Below are 19,160 nucleotides of genomic sequence, written 5' to 3'. Positions count from 1 at the left end.
CTTAAAGAAGCATTACTGGATTGTTCCTGGTACCTAGAGCAGATGTTCTATCTTGAATTGGCAATATTTTCCACGGACAACTAAATTGACTTAAAGAAGCATTACTGGCCTGTTCCTGGTACCTAGAGCAGATATGCTATCTAGAATTGGCAACATTTTCTACGGACAACTAACTAGACTTAAAGAAGCATTACTGGCCTGTTCCTGCTACCTAGAGCAGATATTCTATTTATAATTGGCTACATTTTCTACGGACAACTAACTTGACCTAAAGAAGCATTACTGGCCTGTTCCTGCTACCTAGAGCAGACATTCTATCTAGAATTGGCAACATTTTCTACGGACCCCTAACTTGACTTAAAGAAGCATTACTGGCCTGTTCCTGCTACCTACAGCAGATATTCTATCTCTAATTGGCTACATTTTCTACGGACAACTAACTTGACCTAAAGAAGCATTACAGGCCTGTTCCTGCTACCTAGAGCAGACATTCTATCTAGAATTGGCAACATTTTCTACGGACCCCTAACTTGACTTAAAGAAGCATTACTGGCCTGTTCCTGCTACCTAGAGCAGATATTCTATCTATAATTGGCTACATTTTCTACGGACAACTAACTTGACCTAAAGAAGCATTACTGGCCTGCTCCTGCTACCTAGAGCAGACATTCTATCTAGAATTGGCAACATTTTCTACGGACCCCTAACTTGACTTAAAGAAGCATTACTGGCCTGTTCCTGCTACCTAGAGCAGATATTCTATCTATAATTGGCTACATTTTCTACGGACAACTAACTTGACCTAAAGAAGCATTACTGGCCTGTTCCTGCTACCTAGAGCAGACATTCTATCTAGAATTGGCAACATTTTCTACGGACCCCTAACTTGTCTTAAAGAAGCATTACTGGCCTGCTCCTGCTACCTAGAGCAGACATTCTATCTAGAATTGGCAACATTTTCTACGGACCCCTAACTTGACTTAAAGAAGCATTACTGGCCTGTTCCTGCTACCTAAAGCAGATATTCTATCTATAATTGGCTACATTTTCTACGGACAACTAACTTGACCTAAAGAAGCATTACTGGCCTGTTCCTGCTACCTAGAGCAGACATTCTATCTAGAATTGGCAACATTTTCTACGGACCCCTAACTTGACTTAAAGAAGCATTACTGGCCTGTTCCTGCTACCTAGAGCAGACATTCTATCTAGAATTGGCAACATTTTCTACGGACCCCTAACTTGACTTAAAGAAGCATTACTGGCCTGTTCCTGCTACCTACAGCAGATATTCTATCTATAATTGGCTACATTTTCTACGGACAACTAACTTGACCTAAAGAAGCATTACTGGCCTGTTCCTGCTACCTAGAGCAGACATTCTATCTAGAATTGGCAAGATTTTCTACGGACCCCTAACTTGACTTAAAGAAGCATTACTGGCCTGTTCCTGCTACCTAGAGCAGATATTCTATCTAGAATTGGCAACATTTTATACGGACAACTAACTTGACCTAAAGAAGCATTACTGGCCTGTTTCTGCTACCTTGAGCAGACATTCTATCTAGAATTGGCAACATTTTCTACGGACCCCTAACTTGACTTAAAGAAGAATTACTGGCCTGTTCCTGCTACCTAGAGCAGATGTTCTATCTATATTTGGCTACATTTTCTACGGACAACTAAATTGACCTAAAGAAGCATTACTGGCCTGTTCCTGCTACCTAGAGCAGACATTCTATCTAGAATTGGCAACATTTTCTACGGACCCCTAACTTGACTTAAAGAAGCATTACTGGCCTGTTCCTGCTACCTACAGCAGATATTCTATCTATAATTGGCTACATTTTCTACGGACAACTAACTTGACCTAAAGAAGCATTACTGGCCTGTTCCTGCTACCTAGAGCAGACATTCTATCTAGAATTGGCAAGATTTTCTACGGACCCCTAACTTGACTTAAAGAAGCATTACTGGCCTGTTCCTGCTACCTAGAGCAGATATTCTATCTAGAATTGGCAACATTTTATACGGACAACTAACTTGACCTAAAGAAGCATTACTGGCCTGTTTCTGCTACCTTGAGCAGACATTCTATCTAGAATTGGCAACATTTTCTACGGACCCCTAACTTGACTTAAATAAGAATTACTGGCCTGTTCCTGCTACCTAGAGCAGATGTTCTATCTATATTTGGCTACATTTTCTACGGACAACTAAATTGACCTAAAGAAGCATTTCTGGCCTGTTCCTGCTACCTAGAGCAGATATTCTATCTATAATTGGCTACATTTTATACGGGCAACTAAATTGACCTAAAGAAGCATTTCTGGCCTGTTCCTGCTACCTAGAGCAGATATTCTATCTATAATTGGCTACATTTTATACGGACAACTAAATTGACCTAAAGAAGCATTACTGGCCTGTTCCTGCTACCTAGAGCAGACATTCTATCTAGAATTGGCAACATTTTCTACGGACCCCTACCTTGACTTAAAGAAGCATTACTGGATTGTTCCTGGTACCTAGAGCAGATGTTCTATCTAGAATTGGCAACATTCTCTATGGACAACTAACTTGACTTAAAGAAGCTTTACTGGCCTGTTCCTGCTACCTAGAGCAGATGTTCTATCTAGAATTGGCAATATTTTCTACGGACAACTAAATTGACTTAAAGAAGCATTACTGGCCTGTTCCTGGTACCTAGAGCAGATATTCTATCTAGAATTGGCAACATTTTCTACGGACAACTAAATTGACTTAAAGAAGCATTACTGGCCTGTTCCTGGTACCTAGAGCAGATGTTCTATCTATAATTGCCTACATTTTCTACGGACAACTAACTTGACTTAAAGAAGCATTACTGGCCTGTTCCTGGTACCTAGAGCAGATATTCTATCTAGAATTGGCAACATTTTCTACGGACAACTAAATTGACTTAAAGAAGCATTACTGGCCTGTTCCTGGTACGTAGAGCAGACATTCTATCTAGAATTGGCAACATTTTCTACGGACAACTAAATTGACTTAAAGAAGTATTACTGGCCTGTTCCTGGTACCTAGAGCAGATGTTCTATCCATAATTGCCTACATTTTCTACGGACAACTAACTTGACTTAAAAAAGCATTACTGGCTCGTTCCTGGTACCTAGAGCAGATATTCTATCAGGAATTGGCAACATTTTCTACGGACAACTAACTTGACTTAAAGAAGCATTACTGGCCTGTTCCTGGTACCTAGAGCAGATATTCTATCTATAATTGGCTACATTTTCTACGGAAAACTAAATTGACTTAAAGAAGCATTACTGGCTTGTTCCTGGTACCTAAAGCAGATATTCTATCTAGAATTGGCAACATTTTCTACGGACAACTAACTTGACTTAAAAGGACACTGAAGTAATATGTAAACATTGCGGGATTACTTGCGCAAATTGTAGTCCGGAGTCCCCAGGCCATGTTACGACCACTCTGGGCTCGTTTACGCGATTTTATTTAGTAGAAAATTAATTAGAAAATGCTGCCCTCCTCTCTTTACGCTCGCCCATTTTCTGCGGCGTTTTCGTGTGACGTCGCGAGGAGCCGAGCTCGCAATTGTCTGCGCTACTGCACGGCTCCCCGGCCTTTTGACAGAGCCAGTCGGCCCAGCGTTTCGTCCGCCGGCCGCCGACGGGTCGTCGCAATTCGTTCGCTCAGTTGAAACGAAGCCAGGACACGTTTGTGAATGGAAGAATGGGCCTTTCTTTACTTGGTTAGTTTGTGCACTGTATCTAGCTCCAAGTCAAGGTCGCTTCACACAAGCGCTGCACAAGCGCACATGCGACGCTTCGCTGACTGGTACGCCAGTAGGAAAATATAAGGCCTCTTGAAGGCGGGAGAAGAGTCAGCGAAGTCAATATAGGTACTAAGGAAATAAAATCAACTGATATTTTTACCGTACAGCGTAAAAATAGGGTGCGGGAAGCACTTTTTTGCGCTGGGCGAACACGCACAGCGGTCAGCAGCACGACTACGCATCTGCGAACGCTTTTCCGTCTACGAAATGCAATTGCTAGACGTGAGCTATTGTGGAAACTCGGGGGACGCTTACTGCACGAGCGCAATACAACAAATAGTCACCTAGGCTGCTTGAAATACCAAAACCAAATAAAAGTGTAAACTTATTGTACAATATATACCTGATATTACTAAGGTCGGCGGAGCCTGTCCCGTGGCCGAGACAATAAAGAAAAAAAAAGTCCCGTGGCCGAGTGGTCTGGGGCGCTGGGTATGTTGCCGCAAGTGTTTTGCACGTCATGAGTTCGAGTCCCCGCGGGTACGTGCTTTTTTCTTTTTTTTCTTTCTTTTTTTTTGTAAACTAACTTTTTCGTTTTCTGCCGATGTTTTTTACATTGAGTTCACCGTTTTTTGGGCCGCAACGTTCATGGCTCCACGAACTAGTTCACAGAACGCGCGCAGGCTGGCACTGGCGCGCTAGCGAGTTCTCGTTGGCGTGCTGTTGCCATAAGCACCGACTGCTTGCGGGCAGTGGGCACAGGCCAGAATGAACAGACCCTTGGCCTGGTGCGAACACGCTTTTTACAGTACAGGCATGAGTGAGGCAAGCTCCAAATACGGGGGAAAAGCGCATGACATTTGGGCGTCTGCGGGTACGTGGAGGGCGTCCTTAGGCCTCGGCTAGTGAATGCTACGATTCCAAGCCGTCCTGGGAGGCTTATCTTTGTGCATTTTTACAGATTACAACATGGCAGAAGTGCGGTACGATGATTACTGAGTTATTGAGAATGCCCATCCAACAACGCCACCGGTTGTGTTTTACAGAACCGAAACCGAAACCGAAACCGAAACTTGTTTGGTTGCTCACCTTGGGCATCGTCCAATCACGGTGCCCGCTTTTCCCAACGTCACAGCTTTAGTTGGTGCGGCCGCCGCAAACCGCGCATGGTAGTTTTTCTTCTTTCGCGCTTTGTAAAATAATTACCGATTTGTCAACCGGATAAACGATGAAAAGTGTGCTAATTTGAGCCAGTCTACGCAGTGCAAGCAAAAACGGGAGCTTGACAAATTCACTTCAGTGTCCCTTTAAAGAAGCATTACTGGCCTGTTCCTGATACCCAGAGCAGATATTCTATCTAGAATTGGCTACATTTTCTACGGACAACTAAATTGACTTAAAGAAGCATTACTGGCCTGTTCCTGCTACCTAGAGCAGATATTCTATCTATAATTGGCTACATTTTCTACGGGCAACTAATTTGACTTAAAGAAGCATTACTGGCCTGTTCCTGGTACCTAGAGCAGATGTTCTATCTATAATTGGCTACATTTTCTACGGGCAACTAAATTGACTTAAAGAAGCATTACTGGCCTGTTCCTGCTACCTAGAGCAGATATTCTATCTATAATTGGCTACGTTTCTACGGACAACTAAATTGACTTAAAGAAGCATTACTGGCCTGTTCCTGCTACCTATAGCCGATATTCTATCTAGAATTAGCTACATTTTCTACGGGCAACTAAATTGACTTAAATAAGTATTTTCCCCAGCACTATAACCTCAAATGAACTACGAGAAGCAGATTGCAGGCAAAGGGCAAGGCAAATATTTTTAGTAGCACTAGGTGAGTCAACCACAAGAAATCTTTGTGTGTACTCGGCTCAGCACAGTGTTAAACGCCTACTCAATACCATAATGCACTGCAGAACGCATTATAAGCAAACATTTGCGCTGAAAAAAAGACACATTCGTACCCGCTTAATTAATGGCACAAATGAACCAAATGAGGCTTGCTGGCCCACCCAGAACTAATCAGCGTCAGATTGTCCCGTAATTTTTCATCTGGCTTTCGTTTTCTTTTTTCTGGTGTCTACGGAGAAAAAAAAGGAAAGAAAAGAGAGCAAAGGTTTCGCATCAGAATGAAGGTTTGTCGTGCCCTAACAACTGCACACAAATCGACTGACCCCACGATTCTACCTCGTCACTGAAAGGGACTCTGCAACACTTCCGATAGACGCTTTCACTCTTTCCTTCACGTCTTGAAGAACTTGGAAATCTAAAGTTATCGCCAGCCCTGAGCGGCACTGCGTGATTTGCTCGTTGCAGCAGACCCACCTTCCGTTTCTGCTTTGTTTTATGAAGTCGCTCTCGAATTCGTTTATTGCTATAACTGAACAAAAGACGGCCTGTAGCCGCTACAGTGCTGTGATGACGTAATTCGAGCGCCTAAAGAACGCCAATACCGAGAAAGAGAGAAAAAACTTTTAAAGGAGCCATGAAGACAAAATACAAGTTGGGTTTATAAAAAGACGGCTTAGTCGCGATAACAATGATACCAATATCATCACAATCTTCGAACAGATAACGGAGATATTAAAGAAAACGTGTGAAGCAGTCGCGACCCCCTAGCCAATTTCCCGCAACTTTTCTATGACGTCACGGCACCTTGTTTGTGCAATTGGCGGCCGCTTAACTGACCTGTTGCGACGACGCATCACTGGACGTCTGTAATGGGGCCTCTAATTTCATTTGACCGCATCCCTAGAATGCTAACGTGCAGTTAACGCACTGAAAATTGTTTTATTGTTGGCCCGTATGACCTCATTCTTGCTCATAACACGTCACTGTGGCGCAAAATTTGAAAGTTTTTAAATACTTCTTGCTTTTTTTTTCGTTAAAAAAAGCTCTTTTGTGGCTTAATTGGAGCTGAGTGGGATACTGAATCCTAGTTCTTTCAAATTAAACGAAGTTGTATTTTCTCTTCATGGCTCCTTTAAGCAAGTTTATAAGTTAACTGATGGGTATAGAGCAAAAGCTTCCGGCTGGAGTACTTGTGACCCCGTGTTCTAAGTATTGGTACTGGTTGTGTTTGTTGACTACGCTCTGAGAGCATTGAAGATTTAGAAAAAAAAAAAAGTTGAAAAGAGGGTTGCAGGGTCTCTTCAAGGCTTGGCGTTGCGCGCGCTCGCGCTTACGAATGCCTTTCCAGATTTTCTTCAGAAGGCCGACAGAGGGGCATTGTTGCAAACGGCAGTGTACGAGCGCGCTTAATAAGCCCGTACTTACGACGACTGAAAACCATCAAGGTTGCTTGGAAAAAAGACCGCTGTTGTCTGCAACTTTACGGCGTTCGATATAGCTGGCTCGCGTTTGCACACTAGCAGCCCTCTATCTGGCAGGTTAATGGAAAAGCGCTGTTCAGTCGATGATGGCCAAAGTGGCGGAGTCCAAAAGGCATAGTGACGGAGTCGAGGCGGCGTTTCTCACCTCGGCAACGCGCACTCGCCCCCTGCGCAGGAACAGGGGCTCCGGGCTCTGCTGGACCGGGGTGCGTCGAAGCGGAAGCTGGTGCTGGGCGTGGCTTTCTACGGCCGCGTGTACAGGCTGGCCGGCCGGAACAACACGGGGCTCCACGCCCCCATCGACCTCCACAGGACGCCGAAGGAGGGCGCTTTCCTCAAAAGCGACAAAGTATACGCATACTTCGAGGTCAGAACATGCACGACACGTGGCTGAAACGGCGGCAGCGCTGGCGCAAGCGGCTTGCAATGCGACGGTGCTTTTAGTGCGTAGCCATCTTCGCCGGGTAACCCCACAGCCAGGACCGTGTAACGCCCTGCATTTCCACAATAATCCAGATATCGCGGAAGTTCCACCTGCACTCGTTACAATAGCGTAAATGGGGAAAAGTTGTTGGACAGAATTTCGAAAAGCCAAAAATACAGGAAAAAAACACAATTTTTAAACAATAATGATCTGACACAATAAAAAATATGCATAAAATTTATCGCCACAAAAAAAACCGAAGACTAAACAAAAAAAGTCCGCAAAATAACGTTGGAAATACGAATAAAAACAGCGTAAACGGAGCAACTCTGCAGTACGCCTTGCATCTAAAAATAACCTAAGTAGAAAATTAAAGGCACTTCATCGCAATAATGGTATAAATTTACATTATTGGAGAAAAACAAAATAAAACTTAAAAAGAATAACATAATGTAACGTCTCTCGCTACTCGTAGCCATATTTGGTTGTAAAGAAGTGTAAATTCTCCGAATTTCTGCAGATTATTTTTGCAGCGTCACATTCAAAAGCCCTTTGACGTGTGATGAAGTGCAGACTTCTATATTTTGTTTCTTAAAACAATGTATGAATGTATTTCTCTCTAAAAATAAGAAAGCGCCTACAGAAACATGCTAATGTCTACGATCAGCCATGAAGCAATACGCCTGAAGCTTCGACAGTTTGGAAGGAGTATATTGTTTTAAGACTTTGAAAAGCAATAAAATTAGTTTTTTTTTTTTTTTTTGAAACAGCGCGTTGGTATATCGCTGTTCAAAACTACGTTTTATGGTTTTCTTAAAATTAGACAATGGGAGGCACGTGAAGACCACCTGTGCAAATAAGTGGTGTGGCCAGGGGGACACAAAGTGAGATGACAATCTTCGCTATCAGCAGCCAAATTAACTAAAATCGAACTTTTTGTTGACTGCCATAACTCGGTATGTTTGTATACTGACCGGTTAGAGACAGTCGTGTTTCTACACAGCATCAGTTTGAAGAATTCTTCTAGGGTGCTTGTGCTACGAGATATCCGACTCCAAATTTTAATCGCCGTTCGCATGATTAGGCATGCAAGAGAGTTAGAATCGGCGCTAAGCTACTCCCTGATGTGACGCGGCTGTGGCGTGCGGCGTTTAGTCTGACAATGGAGCGGAGGCATTGACAAAGACGATAACTGTCCCCTTCCCCTCTCGGCTGGCGAAATCATGATATGACAGCGCAGCACAGCCACGTCACAGCCACGTCATTGCCATGCGAATGGCAATCAAAATTTGCAGTGGGATATCTCGTAGCACAGACACGCTGTAAGAATTCTTCCAACTGGTACTGTGTAGAAACACGACTGATTTGATTGAATGAATGAATGAAACAAATCTTTATTAAAACAACAGGTGCAGTTGTTAGGGCACCCGCCCGGTGGAGGGGATCCCTAGTCCGGGATCCCCTCGCTGCGGCTGGCTGCGCGGGCCCTTTGCACCAGGTCAAGCTGGAACGTAGGGTCCTTGCTGGTCAACCGCGCCGTCCACTGTATGATTGTAGGGTTTAACGCGCCGACGCAACGCAGGCGATGAGGCGCGCCGTAGTGCAGGGCTCCGGATTAATTTCCACCACCTGGGGATCTTTAACGTGCGCCGAAATCTCGTACCCACGGGCGTTTTTGCTTTTCGCCTCCATCAGAAAAGCGGCCGCCGCGGCCGGGAATCGAACCCGCGACCTCGTGCTCAGTAGCGCAACGCCTTAGCCACTGAGTCACCACGGCGGGTGAAACACGACTGCCTCTAACCTGTCAATACAAGCATACCAACTTACTGCAGTCAACAAAAAGTTAATTATTCGATTTTAGTTAATTTGCCTGCTGATAGCGATAATTTCATCTCACTTTGTGTCCTCCGGGCCACATCACTTATTTGCACAGGGGATCTTCGCGTGCCTCCCGGTGCCTAATTTTAAGAAAACTATAAAGCGTATTTTTGAACACCCGGTGGATATTGAACAAGAAGAGCGGCCCACGTCAGCGCCTGTCCTGTGCACCAGCTGTTTCAACGAAATAAATAATAATCAACCTGTCCCACTGACTCTCCTGACAAGGATATAAAAATTCATTATAAAAATAGAAGTTGGCTTACATAAACGTACATTCCACAATGAGGACTGTTGTTCGTCGAGGCTTGTAGTGATGGTGCATCAAGGTAAACCTCGGCGGTATAAACTAGTGAACGAACTTTAAAGCATTGCGGCGGTTTCTACAGCGGTTTCGGTCCAATCATATACAAAGTATATTGCATTGAATAACTGTGTGCTAAAAACTTACCGTCCCTTTTTAAAGAAAGTTGAGAGAATCGCGGAAAGCTATAAGTGCGTCCAAATTTCACTGAAAGTGCGTCCGATTGGTCGTCAAACCATCAAAGACCCAAATCGCGGACGAACAAAGAATTGATGCGACGATTTTTTGCGCAATGAGTAAACGCATATACCAACGATATAAATGTATACCGACATGCGGAATACGAGACACAGTTACACTATTGTTCTGCCTCTTCTTGACCGATGCGTGTACTGTCTTATCCAGAACCATTTTATTTTCGCGATTTTCAAGTAACCGTTTTGGCACACTGGAAATCCGGTTTCACGTACGCGCCGCCTGTTCAGAACTTTTTTCAGAGCTTTTCGGTCGACCAACCGGTCTATGGGGAAATGTGTTAGCTTTTTAACTGGACGTCATTGGCCCCGCTAAGAAAGCTTTAACTGATATTATAACCAACCACCGTGCTTAGAGTCCACGCCTCCCGGAGTTAAATAGAATATACAAATCGGATTTGACCGTGATAATACACCATGTATTGCACTTAAGCCATCGAATTCCTCCAAAAGAAGAAATAAAGAAGAGCTCCATGATTCATAATTTCCCCATGACGTGCATTCTACAGAACATTCACCTCAATTAAATCGCATCCTGTCGCATAGTCGCTCGTATTTCTACCGCATGTTTCCGTTCCCTAGCCCGACAACCAGTTAATAATGGCGCCTATCAGGCTTCCTTCCTGCAAAAGACACCGCACTGCACCACCATATCCGTCGCGTGCACATGCACGACAACGTTCCAACGACCTTCATGTCAACACGCTACCATCACCAACAGCAGCTCATTTAAATTTTAATGGAAGAAACTATTGCGCACCGAACTCTGCGCACCCCTATAACTGAAACATTTACGAAGTGTCCCCTTTGCGCACTCGGCCTCCCCATTCGCATGAATGTTTCCTTTGAGAAGGAATCTCCATTAATAGGTGACTAATCAGGACACATATTGTACGAAGCTCGTCGGGTTTAACAAACCCCGTCCATAGAAACTTCTGTACGGTGGTGTTGCATGTTCTCGCAACTGGAGGGACACAATTCCCGTTTTGGTGCCGATGGCGGTAAAGTGAGGAAGTATGTAGACGCCCTCACTTGGCGACATGTGTTCAAATATTCCGCAGTCGCACAAAAAGTAAGCCAGGGTTCGCGTGACTGCACCACTTGGGCTTTTTGTGCGGCCTGCGAGGCGACCGAGTGCGTGCATGAAGCTGCGATCAGGTGGCAATCGCACAGAAACCGTTTTCCATCCCCGCGCGTATAGTGACATCACGTATGCATCCTTACGTAAGCTCGTCTTTCAGCAGCTTTCATCCTCGGTTCTCAGAAACGATTACCGCACCTTACAAGCGAATATAGTTTACTTTTTTCATCGAAGTACCAATGGACTGTCCGTTGTTTTATTCGTGTATTAGTGTTTTTCCTGTACGCCATTATGCACAGAGCACATACGATGCGCTCTTGTATAATATGCTAATAATGCCCTGGATAGCCCCAGCAGGTTTTTGGGTTTTTTTTGTATAACATTTTTGCGTCCGTTTTTTCTGGCGAGGCTTTTTGACACATAAACACAACTTTCCCACAAAGTTTCTGTCAGAAGCTCGAGGGCGTTACCGCAATACCAACGTGGCTACGACTATAACGTACCCGTCCACAATTCTCACATACTGCGACTCAGCATACCCACTCGAAGGAGCTCCCTGTGGCGCTTAATTGGCATTAGTGCTTTCGCATCAATAACTCATAAGTGTTTAAGTGTACTCGGACATTTTTTTTTCCCAGCGCCTAACAACATATCGCTTCGCAATACTTAAATACTCTACCGTAATGCAAATTCTAAAAAAAAACTATGTAGAAAAAAAAAGCATAGAAGTGTTTTTCAGCGTTTTTCTTGGTATTTTTTATAGATCTGTGGAAATATCTTCTGGGTAATTAAGTTAGTTAATTCATTGGTTTGCCAGCTAGTCAGCTAGCTCGATTAATTGGTCAGTTGTTTAGTTACATAACGCGTGTACACCAGTTGAAAAACCATCGCGAAGCCATAATTTTTCAGTTTTGTTCATGAAAAACTGTTGCATATAGAATGCAACAGTACAGTAACGCAACAATACACCAACGCAACATTACACAATGCAACAGTGCGCCAAAGCACAGAAGTTTCAGCTTCCTGTGAATATCAAAACGTAGAGTTAAGATGCCTTGTTTTCAGTGTGCGATAAATTTGTTCGCTGTCCAACTTCTTGGAATCATTTCAGGTTTGTTTAAACTTCAAGAACTCCAGCTCATGGAATCGAAGCTTTGACGAGGAAGGCATGTGCCCTTACGCTACCAACGGCGAAGACTGGGTGGGCTACGAGGACGCAGAAAGCACCGCCAGGAAGGTAACAACGGCCTCTAAGATTAACCCCGGACACATTTTAAAGACAACAGTCTTTCTTGGGCTACTTGAACGGGAAAATTTTGGTCTGTATGTCTGTCTGTCCGTATGTCTATCTATCACTCGCTTCAGCCAGCCGGCTATAAATAGAATCTGATCCTGCGCAATAGTCTTATATACTCGCAGCCAAATCTAAACGTCTGCGTCCGGTGTTAATGTTCATACTTGTCAACATTGTTGAATAAGAACAAGATATTCCGCAAATATAAGGTAGAAAATCAACACATGAGTGATATTTGCAGTGTGTCTTTATTAAAAAATTTACGGATTCTTGCTTTTTGCGATAGCAAATAAAATCCTACATCAACTGCAGAAAACCATCCCCTGCTGTTGCCAGCGCTACCTCCTGGCGGAATTTGAAAAAATCAAACGGCATCACCAACGAAAGGTTCCACTAGATAGGTTCCGCATTCCGCTTGGAACGCTCGTGGAGTAGGGCAACGTGGTTCTATAAACATTGCGGTCGGGTGCCTCGATTCACGCGAGTCTCCGCCGTACGGCAGCGCTGGCATCGTGGCACTCGATTTGGAGCAGTTGAACGCGGTAAATTTAAATTGACTTGAGCAAACCTCTAGCGTATTATATTGGAAGGAACGAGTCTGGAGAGGAACAGCATGAGAGGTGAGCGGGAGAGTGAATGGATGCATTTACTTGCCAGGTGCGCCAGTGGACTACATTTGCAACGAAAGGAGCAGATGCGCGGCCAATTTTTTTCATAAGAAATAACTTAGCTGCCAACAAAGCAGTGAATGTACAACTGACCCATTTTTTGTATGATTACTAGAGGTCGGATTTTTAGGCCTTAAAAAAGCGCGTTTAAGGCGCCTAAAATAGGCCGGAAAAACAACGTTTTAGGCCTCAAACGTCGTTAATATAGGCACCATAAACTTTTACATAAATGTAAATAATTTCATACAAAGACATGCGCGACCTCTATCTACGATAGCTAAACTAAAAAATATTATTTATGGTGGCACAAAGACGGCACAATTGTACTATAACCCTGCTGAATTGGACAAACGCACTTCTCACATATGTGTTCAATAGCCCCTGTCGCTTAATTGCTCGAGCCACTCATATAGTGAAACAGGCATGACAATGAACTTTTGAGAGCTGGAAAAAACGAATAAAGAAGCGCGATTGTTTTTTCTGCATGGCACAATTTAACTACGGCATAGGAAAACAGACACAAATGATAAACTGGATAGACGAAGATTTATCAAAAAATTAATATGCGCTTCCTTGAGGGACGTTAAGTCTAGCAATTTTCCCATGTACATTGATACTATCCGAATAGTTCAAGCTGCACTGGCTGCACGTCCGAACATGGGCAAATACACTTCCATTCATTTAATGAGCTTTTTAAAGAGATTATTAGCAGCCGAAGCAAATTTAAATAGAAAACGTTTTTTAGAGCCCGTCGGCAGTGTGATTTTAGGTCGTAAGGAAAGGCAGAAGCGCAGTAATGTTTCGCCGTTGGCGTTTTTATATGAAAGTGATCTACTAACCTAGGCGCTTTGGATGCTCAAAACTATGAGTTGGATTTAGATTTGAATTTGGAAAACTGTAGTTGGATTTGAGTATAGTTCTCGAAACGAGGATGCGACTGCACGTTTGAAGGAATGTGTTTGGAGAGCACGTAGAACGCAATCTAAGAATCACTGTGAAAATTGAGGACACGATAGCGACCACCACCATCTCCAAATTTTTGGACTCAGAATTGTGACTCACGTCCCTGCTTCCAATTCCACTACTGATAACGCTCGTTTTTTTGGGAGTTGATAGAACTAGAGGGTTAGGTTGAACCCAATGGAGTTCCGAACTGTCAGTGCTAGCTGATCGGTAACATGAATATCGCTCTTAAACTGAACTCGAAAGAGAAAGTCGAGGGTAAATAGGGTTCATAAAGGCTCCGACTTTTAAAATAGGCATTCAAAATAGGCATTTATAGAAATTTACAGCCATTTTGACACAAACGCCAAAATAGGCATTTGTAGGCACTATAAAAACACCATAAAAGCTCTCGCTAACCTCCAATTTATGCTCATATATCAAAGAGGCGCCATGGGGACGCAAGGAATAAAATAGGCATTTGCCTAAAATCTGGTCTGTAGTGATTACGTTTAACCTAATCATTCGAACGAGAAGTTGCTGTCACTTCCTTCCTTCCAGGTTTAAAACCTCGTTGCAATCAAGGTAGTTTTAATTTACTTACGGGATGTTAAAACTAAACACCAGACTTCAAAAATGATGGGCATAGAGCAGTAATTTTTTTGCTGAGGTACTTTGCTAACCCCACAATCTAAATACTGGGTGTGTTGGGTGACTACGTTCTGCAGGAATATAGTATTTCAAAAAAAGTTGAAGAAAGTATTGCAGGCTCCCGTTAAAGTTTGTCAGTTACTGTAATCCAGAGACGTACTACACTTGGCGAGACGCTTGTCTAAAACAGCGAGTTCAACTTAAAATAGTTACATTTGAAAACTTACCGAAAAATAATCTTTACAAACATGTTGGGGCCGAAAGGAGTGGGCTTAAACTTCAAAACGCCGCAGTAGTTTTCTTCAAATCCAGCTGAAATAAGGCTGAAAGTACGAAAGCTGTGTTACAGACAAGCGTTTTGCCTACTGCACCACCCAGAACCTACTAACCCGCATTTCATTGGCGAGACGGTTTTGTTGAGACTTTGAAATCCACGTTCCTATTGAACATTTGGTGTCTACCTCACCGGTTAAGAACAGCACAGAGTGCAGTGACTTGCCGCTTCTCCAGGCATGGTTTATATTATTCGCTTTCCCTGTCTCTTTCGCTTGCTTTTTCAGGCTGATTTTGTCAGCAAGGAGGGTTACGCCGGCGTGATGGTCTTGAGTTGTGACATGGATGACTTCGTCGGAATATGTGGAACCAAGGACGTCCTGCTGAAAACCATTAACGACAGGCTGCCCAGGCTACCACCCTTTGTTTCCTGATACCAAAGGTCACCTGGCAAATATTTGTTTCGGGCGGCAGATATGGCTGCTCAGAGCCACAAATACGCGTATGCATCATTCAAAGCGATGTGCACATATACACCGGATGCGTGCGCCTTGAAGGATGGTGTAACAGAACATAATCATGTTCGAGTGACGAACAAAAACAAGGCACCAAGATGGCGCCTGTTCAAGTTCAGTCGTTTGGCACAGCTTGCCACCAGAGAATCAAGACTTAATAAAACTAATGTACAAATTTCTTGCATAAAATAACCCAGTTTCGTGTTTACGGCTATTTCGACATCGACGGCGGCGGCTGCAACGGCTCCCGCAACGGAGGTGAAACAATGTGGTCGTCCACGGAAGTACGCAACAGCAGAGGAGGCAAAGCGTCAACTTCATCCCATCTGAGTAAGGTGGGCTCAATACGTGCGGCCAAATCGCAAACGAATCTCGCGAACACCGCGTAGCAGACCCACGCTTTTGCATCCTCCCTTTTACGTGTCCTCCGTAATATTTTCTCTTTTTCGCTGCGAGGGGAGAGAGCGTTATTGTGAACGTAGCTGAAAGGGCCCGCGTCACCGGACAAACTACGTAGCGAGCGTCATTTCGCGCGTTTCAGGTTTCCCAACCAAGCTCCCCTCCCTCTCCTGATAGCGCGTGCTGTAATCGCGGCGGCCACTTAAAGCAGACGGAGCACGCAACAGACCGGATCCGGAGATTGGAAAGCGATGGCTTTGCCAATGGGCAAGAGGGCAAGCGTCGCCGACTGGTCTGCACCGCTCCAAATGCCTGGCAGGAAGAGCTTGAGCCAGCCTTTCAAAGGTGCTCAACAACACCCGTCTGAGCGCCCCGCACTGTTGACGTTGTCCGGCCTTCGGCGAGCCTGCTTGCCGCCTGTTTGCGGCTCACTAATACTTGGAAGCGGTCCGCTCAAGGAACTTAACGGACAGGGGCACTACGGTACGGCAGTTGCTGGTGTTTCTTCATAACAAGAAATTATCAACGCGAGCAAAACCATACTAGCATGCGAAAATTTATAGCCGGATCATATGCCGACACGTGGGGCTCCTAGTGGTTCTTGGTGTTTTTGTTTTTATTTTTCGTGTAAGTTTGAATTAGGGAATACTCACACCACTGATCTAACAGCACCCGTCTTGCCTTTCGTTTACAACCTTGGTCATGATCAGGCACAACCGTAACTTTCAAATGCAACTGTTTGTTTTTAAGTTTGTTTACCCGACATAAAAAAGGGATGGTGCTTGGGGCTAGGAAACTTTGTTTCTACACAATACTTTGCAACGCAGCTTTGATGAATATTTCACTGTCTCCGTATTTAGTAGATGTTGTCGTGTACCTGTTAAGTTCAGTGCGTTTCCATTTTCTTCATCTTTACATTATTGCTACTGGTGTCCACTGACACGGAATGCTAAGACTACCAGTTTATGTTTCTGAGGTCTCATAAAAAGTACGAAAATTCCCAGTTTCAGGCACGCATTTTCGCGCTCTACTTCTAGGGCTTGAAAATACCCCGCATTTTTGGCAGCCACAATTTATACCTTTTAGTGAATAAATCATTAAACGCCCCAGGAAATCCCAGCGATGGTTCCAAGAATGGTCGGTGCCGCGAACAGAACCAAAGAAAAAATACAATAGGGTGAATTTTGGTATGGCACTCGAACCCGCGGCGTACCGAAGGTGAATCCAGCACGCATCTACTCAACCACGGCTGATCCATGGTTCTAGCTTACAACGGTGGACCTGAGGAATGCGTTTCGCCCTCCGACTTGGAAACGTGTGTTAGCAATATGTGCTTACTGAGGCTTACTAGTTTGGACATGGGAATTACAGAAATAGCGAAGCGTGTTTACACTAATAGCGTATACAAGGGAGAAGAAATATAAAACAAGAGAGAATAAGAAAACGGTGCAAAGGAAGAAAATGATCATTATAACGGTACTAAGGGTACACCATTCAACCCATGGACACGTCTCTGCTACCCGGTGGCGTATAGGCGTTTCCTAGTCAGCACAGCCAAGCGACGCATGGCGCCATCTAGGGGCACGTTTGAAGCTATATGTCCACGTGCATGTGGCGCCCAATTTAATCGCTCAGAACCGCTTGGTCGCGTAGTGTAGTAGCTCCGCTCCTGCGAAGAAAACATCCTAACCCGGGTTCGGATCCCGTGACCGCTTTTTATTTTTTCCTTTTCAAGAGTTTGTCATATTATGAACATTTTTTTATCCCGCATATGATCTATTTATGAAATCTTTATGCATTATAAATGGGGTTTCGGGTATTTTCGTTGCCTTTTGGTCAGTTTCAGCTACTGCTTCTTGTACTTTTTTTGCGGGTTTTCCCCTTTTAGGTCGGTTCCGGCTATTTCTGTTGAATATTTTTCTACACCGTGGTTTTCAACCATTGTAGGTCCATTTGGGCTGTTATTTATTTCAGTTCGGGTGGTTTTGAATGATTTAGGTACGTTTATGATGTGATATAACCCCCACACGCGAGCTCAGGTGACGGCGGGCTGTACTGACTAGGAAACGCATATAGGCTACCCGGTGCTGCCACTACTGTGACGGACTCCGAAGCGCCTACCTCAGTGTCAGCTGGGAAACGCGGTCGCCAGCGGGAGTACGCCACAAAAGAAGATGCGAGGGCTCACAAACATGCCTCGAGGCGAGCGAAGAGGGAGGCGCTTGCCGCTTCCAAAAACGACCACCTGCAAACGCCACCGCAACCGCTACGGCACGAGGAAAGCACGCCAAACATCTATCCCTGTGACGACCAAGTCATTGTCGCAACAAACGATGTTAGAGCCCCAACAGACACTCTATTAAACACAGATAATAACGTAGCTCGAATTGAAGTGTAACTGAGCGCGAAGTTTAAAACAGAGATAGGACACAACCTGACTGCCTTACAAGACCTTGCAAATTTGCAAAAAAAAGTTCCTCACTACTCAACTAGATATACAGAAAACTGGTTAGTGCATACTGCTCGTCTAAATACCGGTCAACAACGTTTGTCTTACACTTTACCGTCTCTTTTGAACGCCTACAAAGTAGATGGTTTTGATTTGTTTTCTTGTTCTTACCGGAATCTCCGGCTCATGTATAGCGCCTAAGTTTGATGCCTTCCTGTGATTTCTTGCTATGCCGTGTTTTTATTGTCACTGGAACTTGTTTTTTTCTTTTTTTATTTTTTTTATTTTCTTTTTTTATTTTTTTTTTCTTCTTCTTCTCCCAAGGAATGGAGAGGGTTTTTTTTTTTTTTTTTCTCCAGTGTGTTCAGTTCATTTATACTGCCATGTACATGCACTGTACTGATGTGCAACCGTGAAGCTGCGCTGAACCAAATAAATCAGGGGCTGTGGGCTGGTCAAGCTGCCTGTGAGCAGCTTTTTTCTCGCCGCCCTCCCATCTACTATGTATGATGGCAAATAAATGATTTGATTTGAAATGATTTGGTTTAGTGACCCCACGCGTAAGCAACCTTAAGTTCCCCCGGATTTCTTTTCTCAGTTAACCTTTCCTGCACGTGTGTTTCCTTCGATATTTTTTTCTTCAATCCACCGTTTGTAGTACCATTTCAAGTAGCGATTGCCTTATTAGCATCAAGACTCACTTTTTCAGATGTCGTAATTCTGTTCGTGCTTTTCTTTCCGGTCACATTTCGCGCGCGTTTATCGATGTGAGCCTGTCGTTAGGACAACACGATCCCTTGAGAAGCACGCTGATTCGCGCCTGCATCACTTCAAGTGGTAAGCGCATTCTTTTGAAAGTACCTACCTTGAAATAGACACTGAATGAACGTATGTTCCAGGAGAAGAAAT

At 44.1% G+C, this 19,160-nt stretch overlaps 1 protein-coding gene across 2 annotated transcripts in view; it reads left to right on the top strand.

Annotated features, from left to right (window-relative positions):
* LOC144170000 (endochitinase-like) overlaps nt 1-15,608 on the top strand; it is a 30,040-nt gene extending 14,432 nt beyond the window's left edge. Inside the window, exons 7-9 of one of the 2 annotated variants that reach the window (XM_077699489.1) lie at nt 7,295-7,486; nt 12,172-12,297; nt 15,176-15,605. In XM_077699489.1, the coding sequence (XP_077555615.1) occupies nt 7,295-7,486; nt 12,172-12,297; nt 15,176-15,322 (465 nt within the window). In that variant the 3' untranslated portion in view covers nt 15,323-15,605. Of the gene's footprint in view, nt 1-7,294; nt 7,487-12,171; nt 12,298-15,175 lie in introns of both variants that reach the window. The other variant, XM_077699490.1, reaches the window with a different exon arrangement.
* Nucleotides 15,609-19,160: the final 3,552 nt, after the last annotated feature.

The sequence above is a fragment of the Haemaphysalis longicornis genome, unplaced genomic scaffold, assembly GCF_048455015.1.
Source record: "Haemaphysalis longicornis isolate Haplotype H1 unplaced genomic scaffold, Haemaphysalis longicornis Haplotype H1 scaffold_2, whole genome shotgun sequence".
NCBI classification, from domain to species: Eukaryota; Metazoa; Arthropoda; class Arachnida; order Ixodida; family Ixodidae; genus Haemaphysalis; species Haemaphysalis longicornis.
This window is presented reverse-complemented; position numbering and strand designations above follow the sequence as displayed.